Genomic DNA, 13,759 nt, shown 5'->3' with positions numbered 1-13,759 from the left:
TAATTAAACTTTAATTAATTTCTATACTTGCTTTGTTTACAAACTCCCATGCTTCTAGGGTTCATTTACAGCACGTGGGTGAAAACGTGGTCAAACAAGACATGAAGGTGGTAAACAAAACATGGTCAATTATTCTTGTGCTTGGTGGGATTCATGAAATAGAATTAAAAAAGAGGTGACGCAGAAGAATCTATCAGAACAAGATACCGATTAAAGAGACACTGCATTAGTTATTCAAATCTTTAATTCGGAGTTTCCGACCAATTTTATTAAGCTAATATATTAATATTTACAAATTTTAGATGAAAAAATGGAAATGGATATATATACACACACATATACATATACATATAAAAAACTGAATATGAATTAAAGTACAATTTTGGCTTTATAGAAATAAAAAAGAAATTTATCTTTTGTTATCATGTTATCATACTTAATTAGGTTAATGATCATATATAATCATGTTAGGAATTTTTTTAAATACTACTTCGCCTTTGGCAAAAAAGAAAAGAAAACAACTACTGCGTACAACTATAAAATTCTTTCACATTTAAAATCATATAATTATAGTACTTTAAAACACTATAGCTAGATGGAATAATGTGAATTTCTTTTAAAATAATGTAATATATAGGCGCACACGTCTATATTTATCCAGATAACAAAAAAGAGTTTAAAAATCGAATAAAAATTTACTTACATATATAATGAAGTAAACCTAGCTGAAGAAAGAAACATCACAAAAATTCGTCTATATTCAAAAATAGTTATTTCTTTCTTTGTTTTTGAAGAATCGATTTGTATAAATAGACATCAAACAAATAACAAAACTTTGGCTATACGATTGCTATCATTAATTTCAATTTAGCACCTTCTAGAAATTGAAGATTATAAGCAAGCCAACACTGCAAGGGTAAAATATTTTTTCATTGAAGAATATTAGTTTTGAATCAGTATATTATGTGAAAGGTTTTTTATTTCTCAAATTCAACAAGAGAGATATTGGTTTCTAATTGAATAGTTTCTATAGCGATTTTCAAGTGTGACAAAAAGTATATTTAAAAAATTGGTATGACATGATTTTTTTAAAAAAAAATATAAACAAATTATTTCGAAATGAGAATTATTTTTTAAATACAATGTAATTTTAAAAATAAAAAGATAAAATATTTTTGAATTTTAGTAGAGAGTTTTTAAAATTATTATAATAAAATTCATATCACAAGAAACTGAAATCATATGGAATGTTTATATAAATATCCGGCCAGATTAATTGTTTACTTTTTATAGCTAATATACATAGATAATATGCCGACACACATGATTATACACATAGTATATATGAATTGTATATAAATTACACATCATTCAATATTTTAATTTAAGTAGTTGGTGAGTACCTATTTAGGTTGATTAGATAAAGCCAAAAGAAAAATATGAAAGAATATTAACCAAGAACTAAAAATATAAATAAAGTTCTTATGTAGACTATTTCAATTAAAACTCATCCTTTTATAACGATTAAATTAATTTTTTGTAACAAAATAAAGAAAGAAATAAAAAAATAAGATAAAATAAAATAAATATAGAAAAATATATATGAAAAATCTAAAAATCAGAAATAAGAGATGACAACGCATTTCTTCTTCTATTTCATCTTTGTTGAGTATAAAAAATTTGGAAGCTGATCTCATCGACTTCAATATTTTTTTCAACTAAAATATATAGATTATAATAATTTACATTGTGTGTCATTTTTAAAAAATCACTATTACTAACAAACTGCTATGATAATCGAATTTGAATTTAAATACAATTTGAGTAGTTTTCATTGAAGTTAAGCCAAGTATAGTATCGAGAAAAAATTACTTGGCAATTTTAAGACAATATATGCAATGTTATATAATAACAATCAACTAATTCAACATTTAATGAACAAAAAAAACTGTATATATAGGGTATTAAAAATTTAAAATCTGTGGCTAGAGATATCGACAAACTCAAAATGGAGTCATATTCAAATAAAGTTTCACCGGCTAAAGAATCATTTAAATTTTTAGATAGCCGATTATAGTAAATTTTAAATTAAGGATAATATCTTCACTTGCATCATTATAAATATAATCATTATTATAATATATATATATTAAGTTTTAGAAATTAAAATTTTAAAATTAAAATATTTTTTTAAAAGATAACAGCATACCAAATAAGAGTTCAAGTCATAGTAAAAGAATCACGTCGTAACCAAAGAATCGTTCATATTGTGTCAACCTTTATGCTTTGCCATAAATACGAGTTATTATTTCTCTTTATGGCTATTTTTAGGTTCTAATGACACCAATGAGAATGGTGCAAATAAAATTATCACTACGGGATTTGAGAAAATGTTAGTTTTGAATTTATAGATAAACTTTTAAATTTTGAATTAAAATTAAAAAAAAATTATCTTTTGCTATCATGTTATCATACTTAATTCGGTTAATAATCATATGCAATCATCTTAGGAACTTTTGTATCTTTTCTAATTATTTAAATACTACTTCGCCTCAGGAAAAAGAAAAAAAAGAAAAAAAAACTACTGCATATAACTATAAAATTCTTTCACATTTAAAACCCTAAAATATAGTTATTTAAAACACTATACCTAAATTTGAATAAAGCAATTTTTTTTAAAAATAAATGTAATATATATGACACATCTATGTTTATCCAGATAACAAAAAAGAGTTTAAAAACGAATAAAAGTTTATTTACATATATAATGAAGTACACATACATGCTAGAGAAAGAAACATCACAAAAATCTGACAATATTCAAAAAAAAGTTATTTTTTCCTTTTTGAAGAATGTTTGTTTGAAGAGTCAATTTGTATAAATGGACATCAAATATATAACAAAACCTTGGTTGTACAGTTGCTATTATTAATTTCAATTTAGCACCTTCTAGGAATTGAAGGGCATAAACTGAAACCTCTTTATTTAGCTGGAGTCAATCCAACATTGCAAGGGTATAATATTTTTTTATTGTAGAATATTAGTTTTTAATTACTAGATTATGTTAAAGGTTTTTTTTTCTCGAATTCAACAAGAGGGATATTGGTTTTTAATTGATAGTTTCTATAGCGAATTTCAAGTGTAAAAAAAAGTATATTTTAAAATCTGTATATATGGGGTATCCAAAATTCAAAATCTGTAGCTAGAGATATCGATAAACTCAAAATGGAGTCATACTGAAATAAAGTTTTACTGGCTAAGGATAATATCTTCACTTGCATCATTATAAAGATAATCATTATTGAAATTTATATAAAGTTTTCGACATTGAAATTTTAAAATAGAAATATTTTTTGAAAGATAATAACATACCAAATAATAGTTCAAGTCGTAGTAAAAGACTCACGTCGTAACCAAAGAATCGTTCATATTGTGTCAACCTTTGTGCTTTGCCATAAATACGAGTTATTATTTCGCTTTGTGGCTATTTTTAGGTTCCAATGACACCAATGAGAATGGTGCAAGAATAAAAGTATCACTACGAGATTTGAGAAAATATTAGTCGTTTTTCGTGTAATGTTTCTTAATTAATATCTAAAGATTATCTATAATTATCTGGACGGTTTAAATTTTAAAGTTATTTATATATAATTCAAATAACTCAGATATCTAACATGGTTAATATCAAAAATAAAGATGGAGTCATACTGTAAAAAAAATTCACTGGCTAAAGAATTTTTTAAATTTTTTAGATAGTTGACTAAAATGATTTTTGAATTAAGGATAATATTTCACTTACATTATTATAAAAATAATTATTATTGTAAATAAAATTTTAGAAACTGAAATTTTAAAATAGAAATATTTTTTGAAAGATATCAACACACCAAATAAGAGTTCAAGTAGTAGTAAAAGAGTCAAGTCGTATCCAAAGAGACCTTCATAGTCTCAAACTTTAATTGTTTTGCCATAAATATGAGTTATTATTTTGCTTCCTGACTATTTTTTAGGATCCAATGACACGGGCGAGAATTCTACCAAAAAAAAGAAAATTATAATTATAACTAGGAGATTTGAGAAATGATTAATTTTTTTCATGTAGTGTTTCTTAACTAATATTCAATGATTATCTATATTTATCGAGAAGGTTTAAAATTTAAGATTATTTACATATAAATCAAATAACTCAAATATTTGACATGATTAGTGTCCGCGCATTCGCGAGGGTGCTAATACTAGTAGAATAAAAGAGACACTGCATTAGTTATTCAAATATTTAATCCGGAGTTTCCGACCAATTTTATTAAGTTAATATATTAATATTTACAAACTTTAGATGAAAAAATGGAAATGGAGAATAAAGAGAGAGGAAAACAAGGAGAAAAAGAAACGATGCGCTTATGCAACTGAATTACATGGGGTGAAATGGAGGACGAGTGTTTACCCGTAAAATGGTACAGTTGAATTTGTAATGCGGTTTATAGACATGTGAATTAATTTAATCCAAAAATAAAATAACTAAGAACATAAATAAATTGACTAAAATAACTTGAAGAAAATACAAGTCTGACTGTGGGCTGAATTTCTCCGTAAGCAATAATAAAAGCCAAATGAAGAACAGAAAAAGAGAATATTCTTAATTGAATAAGAGCAAGTTTGCCTTTTTGTTTACAGAAGATTTTCGTGTCTTATAATGAATACAAATTCTCCTATTTATAGTTCAATTCGGAGAAACAAAATTCCCAAATCAAACTCTTCTTTAATATGAATAAAACTCCCCGATAACTACATAACAGTTGAGTATTAATGCAAAAACTTTTGTAACGATTGCTTTGAATGGTGTCTTTTCCAATCGAATTCTTCTTTACGGACCTTCTCAATTTGCAATCCCACCTTTTGTTATCCCATTTTTCATTTTTGTCACTTTGTGCTTTTCTTTTCGGACAGTTATTTGCAAGCTTCCAAAACACTATAGGCTTATAAGAATTTGTGTTCTCTTGTTAACTAATTTCAAGTGATATTCAGGTCAAGGTACAAAAAAGGATGATAACAGATAATGTGCCATTTAAAAACACAGACCAAGTGATAAACTAAATAGGTCATGTTGGTCTGCAACATTTAATAATTTGAAAGAGTTGTATCCGCATATAAAGGAGTGACGAAGATATAATAAAATTGTCTAAGAATTAACTTTTTTATAAGGGGAATCATAGAAGTTTGTTTAAAATCTATTACTTCATCTTTTTCCAACTTAGAGGTTAGAGTTAGACTGGATAACAAATAAATTTGTATAAGTCGCATTAGGTGAATGAGATATATAAATCGCATACTAATAATGCGATTTATAAGTTCATAAATCTCGTATTCAGAATGCAATTTATAAGTCATATGTCGAGAATGCGATTTGTCAAATTGTAGATGAGAACAGTGTTCATCCATGGGAGCAATTAGAGAGAAGCTGGAGAAGAGAAGAGAGAAAGGGATTTTTAGAAATGAAGTTGTTCCATTGCTTCAGCTACAGTAGGCATATGTATAGATAGGTTAACTAACTCAACTAATGACAGCTCATTAACAGCTAATAACCACCTAACTAACTAACTAATTATCTGTCTATTAAATAAGCCACGTATACAAATCTGCACTGATAATACTCCCTCTCAAGCTGGAGGGTGCAATATGTTGAGCACACCCAGCTTGCCTAACAAATGCAAATGATGTTGCTGCCCTAAGCCCTTAGTCAACAGATCATCTAGTTGATCCCTGGTAGGCACATAGAATGTCTGTACCATTCCCCCTTTAATCTTGTCTCGAATATCGATCTCAATATGTTTTGTTCTCTCGTGAAAGATAGGATTAGCAGCTATTTGCATAGCAGCTTTGCCATCACTCATCACAGCTACAAGTTGAAGGATTTGAACTCCCAATTCCTGAAACAATCCAAGTAGCCAAGTAACTTCTGCAACACCTGAGGCCATGCTTCTATACTCTGCTTCAGCTGAACTCCTGGACACAGTGTGTTGTTTCTTAGACTTCCAGGAGATCAAGGAGCTTCCAAATTTGATAACATAACCTGTTATAGATCTTCTGGTGCTTGGGCAAGCAGCCCAATATGAGTCATACCAGCATGTTAGAGTATTACTAGGTTTAGCCTTAAGTCATACTCCTTGTCCTGGTGAACACTTCAGGTATCTTACAATTCTGATAGCAGCCTCCCAGTGTGACTTCTTAGGTCTTTGCATAAACTGACTCAAGGTTTGAACTGCATAACTGATGTCAGGGCTAGTGATGGTCACATACATTAGCTTCCCAACAAGTCTTTGGTAGAGATTAACATCCTCTAAGAGTGTATCATCTGTAGCTCTTGTGGCAGCATCAAACTCTATTATGGTGAGTTTTAGGTTTGATTCAAGAGGTGTACTAGCTGGTTTGGCTCCACTTAACCCCAGCTCAAAGATTAACTCCAGCACATATTTCCTCTGATTTAGAATAACACCAGATTTGGATCTAAGTACTTCAATGCCCAGAAAGTACTTAAGATCCCTTAAGTCCTTCATCTTGAAGTGCTAATGTAAGATCTGTTTGGCTTCAGTGATTAGCTGTAAATTACTGCCAGTGATCAACAAGTCATTAACATAGACAAGGATGATCACTATGTCCCTTTGCTTCTTCAATGTGAACAAAGAGTAATCATGAGTGCTTTGAACAAAACCTGCACCCAATAGAGCAACTGTGAGCTTGATATTCCATTGCCTATAGGCTTGTTTGAGTCCATATAGCGACTTTCTTAACTTGCACACTTCTCCCCCCCCCCCTCCTCCCCCCTCCCCGACTTCTGAATCCCTCAGTCATTTCCATGTATACTTCTTCACAAAGATCACCTTGTAAGAAGGCATTGTAGACATCCATTTCACATAAGTTTCATCCTTTTGACACTACCAAGGCTATCACTGATCTTACAATGACTATCTTCACGATAGGTAAAAATGTATCATGATAATCCAGACCTTCTTGTTGGCTATACCCTCTGAGCACTAGCCTTGCCATGAACCTTTCAACTTTACCATTAGCATGATACATGATTTTATATACCCATTTAGATCTCACTACATATTTCCCTTGAGGTAGCAGTACTACTTCCCAAGTATGATTATCATCTAGAGCCTTACTCTCTTTCTTTATGGCCTCTATCCATCTTTCATCTTTGGCTGCCTGTTTGAAAGATTAAGGTTCCACCAGATTGGAAAAGTTAGCCAAAAAGGACTGATACTGAGTAGTAGTATTATTGTAAGATAGATAGTTGGTTATGGGATATTTGCTGGTATTCTTCCTTATTGATACATAGTCTTTCATCCATATTGGTTGTATACATTGCCTCTTTGATTTTCTGAGTGTCGATGGATCTTCTGAAGTTGAGGAAGTGTCTGCTTCTGCTACTGCAAAATCTCTTGAACATGTATGTGAAGGTTCCCCAACACCAAAGTTTGGCAAGTTGTCCATTAAAACATCATGAGATTCTCCAGGACTGTTGGTTTCAGGAAGAGAATCAAGGAAGAGATCTTCAACTGCATCAACATCAACTGTATTACCAGTATCAACTATGTCACTAGCGTGTTGATCTACAGATGGTGATGTAGCTTCTGCAAGTGGTTAAGTGGGAACATCAACAGGCATGTGTGTATCAGAAAATACTTTAGGTTATTGCATAAGAAAGTTAGTGATTGAAGGAGATTCAAAAGTTTGTAAGTGTGCAAAAGAAAAAACTAACTCCTTGAACACAACATCTCTGCTCACAAAGAAATGTTTGGTAGACAAATTCATCAATAAGTAGTCATTCTATGTGTTAGAATAGCCCATAAGCACACAAGCTTTGGCTCTTTCAGCAAATTTGTCACCTTTGGGAACCTCTGTTGCATAGCATAAGCAACCTATCACTCTCAAATGTATGAGAGATGCTTGTATGCCATATTAGAGTTCAAAAGGACTCTTTCCTTGTATAGCAGTGGAAGGTAGTTTGTTCAACACGTAGACTACAGCTTGTACACATAGTCCCCAGTATCTGATAGGTAAGTTTGCTTGAAATCTCAAGGCCCTAGCCACATCTAGTATATGCCTATGCTTTCTTTCCACAATATCATTCTGTTGTGGAGTACGGACACAACTACTTTGATGGACAATTCCCAAATCCTGAAATAGCTTAGTGCACTTTGAATTGAAGAATCCAGTGCCATTATCTGATCTTATTGTTTTAACCACTATGCCAAATTGATTTTTGATCAACAATAGGTAGTTAGTTATAGCAACTATGAATTTAGTTTTCAATTGTAATAGAAAAACCCAAGTGAATCTACTGTGATCATCCACAATGATTAAGAAATAGTATTTCTTATCAAAAGTAGGATTTTTGTAGGGTCCCCAAAGATCCATATGTACAAGATGAAATAGTGGTATAGCCCTAGAGTTGCTTACAGGAAACTTCAACCTAGTATGTTTAGCCAAAGGGCAGACTAGACAATTATTCAAAAGTGACCTTTTTACATTGTGACTTAGCAAACTCATACTCTTCATAGCAGTAATAGAGGGGTGCCCTAATCTCATATGCCATAATCTGCCATCTTCTTCATTTGTAGTTGCCACCAAAACATGTTTCTGAAACTTATTCTTGTCATGATCAGACCTGAAAAATGTATAAACCAGCTGACTCCTTACCAATCTCCTTTACCCTTCCAATGCATAGATCCTGAAATATACAGAAATCAGGAAAGAAATCCATAAAGAAAGAGAGTTATCTGGTTATTTTTTAGACTAATAGGAAGTTGAATTTAAAGTTAGGCACATAAAGAACATTGGATATCATCTCTCCTTTGAAAATGGATGCCTGACCGGTATAGGTTATGTCCACCTTATCTCCAGTAGGTAAGCTAACCTTATCCCTAAGCGGGGCATCTATATTAATACCATTTAATATCATCTGTAGACTTGCAGCTATATGGTGTGTAGCACCAGAATCCACAATCCAGTCATTTTGTTAAATCTGTGACATGAAACAGATAGTATTACCTGCCAAATTTGCATGACTATCTTCAGTGTCTTTTTTTAGCAATGCCAAAATCTGTTGATACTGCTCATCCATAAAAAAAAATTACCTGCAATAGATTCCTTTCCCTCAGAGTTTGACAATGGAACATCACTATTCCCAAACATATTATTTAAAGTTGCTAATGCTTGTTGTTGCTGTGGTCTCCTGTACTGACCCCCTTTCTGAGTTCTAGAACCAATGGTACCTTGTCCAAAGTTTTTTTTACTTTTGAAATCTGTAGAATATCCTATTAGCTTATAATAATTCTCCTTAGTATGTCATTTCAGGTTGCAATACTCACACTGCATAAAAGGTCGGTTGCCTTTGTAACCCTGCCCTTGGCTAATTTGCATAACTATTGGATCTGATTTAATTCCTGCTTCATTTAGACTAGGAAAATTGTGAGTTTCATCCTCAATAATCATAGCATATGCTTGATTAAATGAGGGAACACTAGTTTTTAGCAAAATCTGCCTCCTTGCTGAATCATTTAAGCCACTAAGAAACTGTAATAACCTTTGTTGTTGCATATGATCCACATAGTCTTTGGAATTGGGAGTTGTCACCATAGCATCATATTCATTCCACAAGCTCTTCAATTTTGTGAAATAAGTAGATACAGAGTCAGTACCTTGAGATAAAGTGTCGTTGGATCTGTGTAGCTAGAAGATACGCATGCAATTGACTTTGTCAAACCTCTCTCTCAGATCCTCCCAAACCAGATGAGCATTTGTCGCATAAGCAATTCCACTCAAAAGCTCAGTGGATACAATATTCATCAGCCATGAGAGTACAATAGCATTACAAGTTTCTCGCCGCTTATGCAATTCTGAGGTATAGGTCTCATTTGTGCAAGTGCCATTCACGAACCCTAGCTTCCTTTTCCCCAGAAGAGCGATCTTCATCATTCGACTTCAAAGCCCATAGTTTTCAGATCTGGTAAGCTTAATCAGAATCAAAACTACGTCGGGAGTGTCAGAAGGTCCAAGATATAGAGGATGTGTGTATGCAAGTGTCTGCTCCTCAATTATCGAGTCAGTCACCATTGTTGCACCACAAAAAAAAACTAGAAAATGAAGAAATAACAGAAATCTGTGAGAGGAAAATTGAAATCAAATTGCGCGAATAAACAACAACGGCTACTCTGATACCATGTCAAACTGTAGATGAGAACAGTGTTCATCCATGGGAGCAATTAGAGAGAAGCTGGAGAAGAGAAGAGAGAAAGGGATTTTTGGAAATGAAATTGCTCTACTGCTTCAGCTACAGTAGGCATACGTATATACAGGTTAACTAACTCAACTAATGACAGCTCATTAACAGCTAATAATTACCTAACTAACTAACTAATTATCTATCTATTAAATAAGTCACATATACAAATCTACACTGATAATACGATTTATAAGTCTCATATTATATTTGTCAAGATTTTTGGTTAAGGTGGGGAATTTTATTCATCCCACTGCAACTCTAGGAGGCGACAAAGAGATGTTATATTTTACTAATATAAGAGGCCCTAGTCTTTTTTAGTCAAACAATTGCACTTTCATTGTGAGGACTCTTTTTTGAACTAAAGATAAGCCTTCCAAATAAAACTCCACATTATGATATAGAATCTCTCTTGTATGTGTGGACAAACTTGTAATAATAGAGGAGTACAAGATATCCATATAATAAATCATTTAAAAAAATTATTCTGAATCTTATGAAGCTCAACATTTGAAGATTACAATGTGTGACAATAAATATTGATGAAAGTGAACAAAAAATATGGATAAACATTTGAAATTACATACTGAATTATTTCAATATGGCATGAAATCGTGATACCTTGGTATGTGTTGCCGGAAAAAATTAATCTGGCCCCGACAAGAAGTAGTGTTCAGATAGAGGCTCAAATTGGAGGAGACATTGGGACATAGGTGATATAGGCTCAAATTGGAGGAGACATTGGGACATAGGTTATGTCAAATATGTTCTAACTTTAGAATATCAAACTCATTTTACTCCTTTTAAAGTGATGGCCATATGTACATGTAATAATACACACAAATTATAGCCAACGATGATGGTTCTTTCTTTGTATAAATATAGGAATAGCACTGTGCATATGATACAAGAAATATAAAAATATTTTTCATACCATCTTTCTTGAATTTCTTCATGGTATCAAAGCAATACCTCACTGATTTTCTTTCAATTTTATATTCCACATATCTTTTCATTTCTTTTCTTTGAACACTTACAGAATAGGTACTGAAGAACAGTCTTCCAAATCCAAAACTGAAATTGATGTGTCATATCCTTATTTCCTCTCCTCCTCTGATCCTCCTGTCCTGAATCTTATCAACACTACCTTTGATGGGACCAGGTATGAAAATTGGAGAAGGAGAGTCCTTATCTCTTTATCTGCCAAAAATAAATTGGGATTCATTAATGGAAGTTGTGCAATGCCAAAGAGAGATTCATTTCTATTAGTTCAGTAGACACGTTGCAATGATATGGTAATAACATGGCTACTTAATTCTCTAAGCAAAGAAATAGCTAAGAGTATTATTTACTCACAGACATCTGCAGATCTATGGAATGAACTAGAGGAAAGGTAGGGACAGGCTGACGGTACAAAGCTATTTCAACTTTAAAGAGAGCTGAACAATATCAATCAAGGAACTAGTAATGTAGCTGCTTATTTCACCAAACTGAAAAGGATCTGGGACCAACTGAAAGAACTCGATACTTTCATGACATGTAGTTGTGGAGCTAAGGAGCACAATCACAAGATGCTGGAGGATCAGAAATTAATACAATTTTTTATGGGGCTAAATAAGACCTACAACGCAGTCAGAGGAAATGTGTTGATGATGAAGCATCTCCCTACCACAATACAAGCTTACTCTGTCATTTTGCATCAGGAGTCACAAAGAGAGGTACATTCTACTCATCAAATTCCTAATGACTCTTCTGCTTTCATGACTAGGCAGAAATGGACTCCACAAAAGAAAGTTATGGAAACTAAAGGAGCAAGTCACTATCCAGCAAAAATGAATGATTTATATTGCAGATATTGCAAGAAAATAGGTCATAAAAAAGAGCAGTGCTATAAATTAGTAGAATATCCTCAATACTTCAAGAATAAAATGCAGAACATGGGAAATTTTGGAAATTAACAAGTAAATGTTGGAGAAGTTGATGAATCTCTCACCTCAGGAATTAGAGGAAATGCAGTCTCAAATATGGTTACTAGCCAAGGATTCTCTAAGGAGCAATGTGACAAGTTGATTCAATTATTCCAATATATGCAGGAAGGTGGTTTTATTGCCTTAACTTCTGAACCCACTGCTAGTGCAAACTTGGTTGGTATTGAAGCTAACTACCACATTTTCACTTTAGTTTTTTCTAGTATTCCTAGAGTTCCTTGGATAATTGACTCTGGTACTACACAACACATGACTTTTAATAAATCTTTTTTACATGATGTAGTAGTACTTAGAACACCTATATCAGTTAATTTACCTAATTCATATAAAGTAAAAGTTACATGTGTAGGAAAGCTTCAATTGTCTCCTGGTGTTGTGTTTCATAATGTACTCCATGTTCCAACATTCAAGCATAACATTCTTTCAGTCAAGAAACTATGTGAGCAATTCAATTGTAGTATGACATTTGACAAAATTGGTTATTATTTATAGGTCCCTTCCTTGAGGAGGGGTTGAGTTTTTGGTGATGCCTCTACTGGTCTTTACCTGGTGCAGAATAACTCTCTTCAGATCCAAGCTACACCTGTCAAAAGCATTGCTCCAGTGTCTTCTTCCAACCACTTGTCCAAGTCAAGTTGTTTAGAGTCTGTTTCTTTTCCTGTTTCTGTTTGTCAAAGGCTCGTGTGCCTAAGGCTTCAGAGTCATATTATTCCTGTTTGTCATAAAAATTACAGTAATAACAAGTATTACTAAATTGGAGAGTTTGTGGCATAATAGACTGGAACATTTGCTCGTTTATGCAATGAACGTATAAAAGGATTACCTATAAAGTTCATGGAAAAGAAAGAATTCCTTTGTGTCATTTGTCCTTTAGCCAGACAATTTGAACTCTCTTTTACCATTAGCACTATCATATCCAAAAAATATTTTGATTTGATTCATATGACACATGGGGACCATATAAAACTCCTACTTACAAAGGGGAGAAGTATTTTCTTACAATTATTGATGATTTCTTCAGAAGCACTTGGACATTTCTTCTCAATACTAAATCTAGTGCATTTCCCACATTAAAATCGTTCTTAGGACTTATTGAAAGACTTTTTTTTGCTAAGGTTAAAGTTATAAGATCTGATAATGCTTTTGAATTAGGTACAGGACAAATTCCTAAAGACTTCTTCTTCTCACTAGGCATAATCCATCAAACCTCTTGTGTTGCAACACCACAACAAAATGGTGTTGTATAGCGGAAACATAGGCACCTTTTGGAAACCTGTAGAGCCCTTCTTTTCCAATCACATGCCTCTAAGAAATTTTGTGGGGACTCTTTGTTGACTGCCACCTACTTGATCAACAGGTTTCTATCAAAGGTACTTCAAAATAAATCACCATTTCAGGCTCTTTTGATAAACAATCAGATTATCACCCTCTTAGACCTTTTGGATGTTTATGTTTTAGTTCTACCTTGTCTCGACATAGGGAT

At 32.4% G+C, this 13,759-nt stretch overlaps 1 protein-coding gene across 1 annotated transcript; it reads right to left on the bottom strand.

Moving 5' to 3' along the window:
* Nucleotides 1–6,563: 6,563 nt before the first annotated feature.
* On the bottom strand, nt 6,564–9,981 carry LOC142162910 (uncharacterized). The gene is made up of 9 exons (XM_075220027.1): nt 9,796–9,981; nt 9,378–9,669; nt 9,144–9,281; nt 8,843–8,943; nt 8,675–8,737; nt 7,983–8,184; nt 7,339–7,637; nt 7,005–7,209; nt 6,564–6,709 (listed from the first exon to the last, which is right to left on the bottom strand). The coding sequence occupies exons 1-9, from the start codon at nt 9,979–9,981 to the stop codon at nt 6,564–6,566; spliced, it is 1,632 nt and encodes a 543-aa protein (XP_075076128.1).
* Between the last annotated feature and the right edge of the window lie 3,778 nt (nt 9,982–13,759).

Source organism: Nicotiana tabacum, chromosome 8 (genome assembly GCF_000715075.1).
Source record: "Nicotiana tabacum cultivar K326 chromosome 8, ASM71507v2, whole genome shotgun sequence".
NCBI classification, from domain to species: domain Eukaryota; kingdom Viridiplantae; phylum Streptophyta; class Magnoliopsida; order Solanales; family Solanaceae; genus Nicotiana; species Nicotiana tabacum.
Note: the sequence above shows the minus strand (reverse complement) of the source record. Positions and strands in the feature narration are given on the sequence as shown.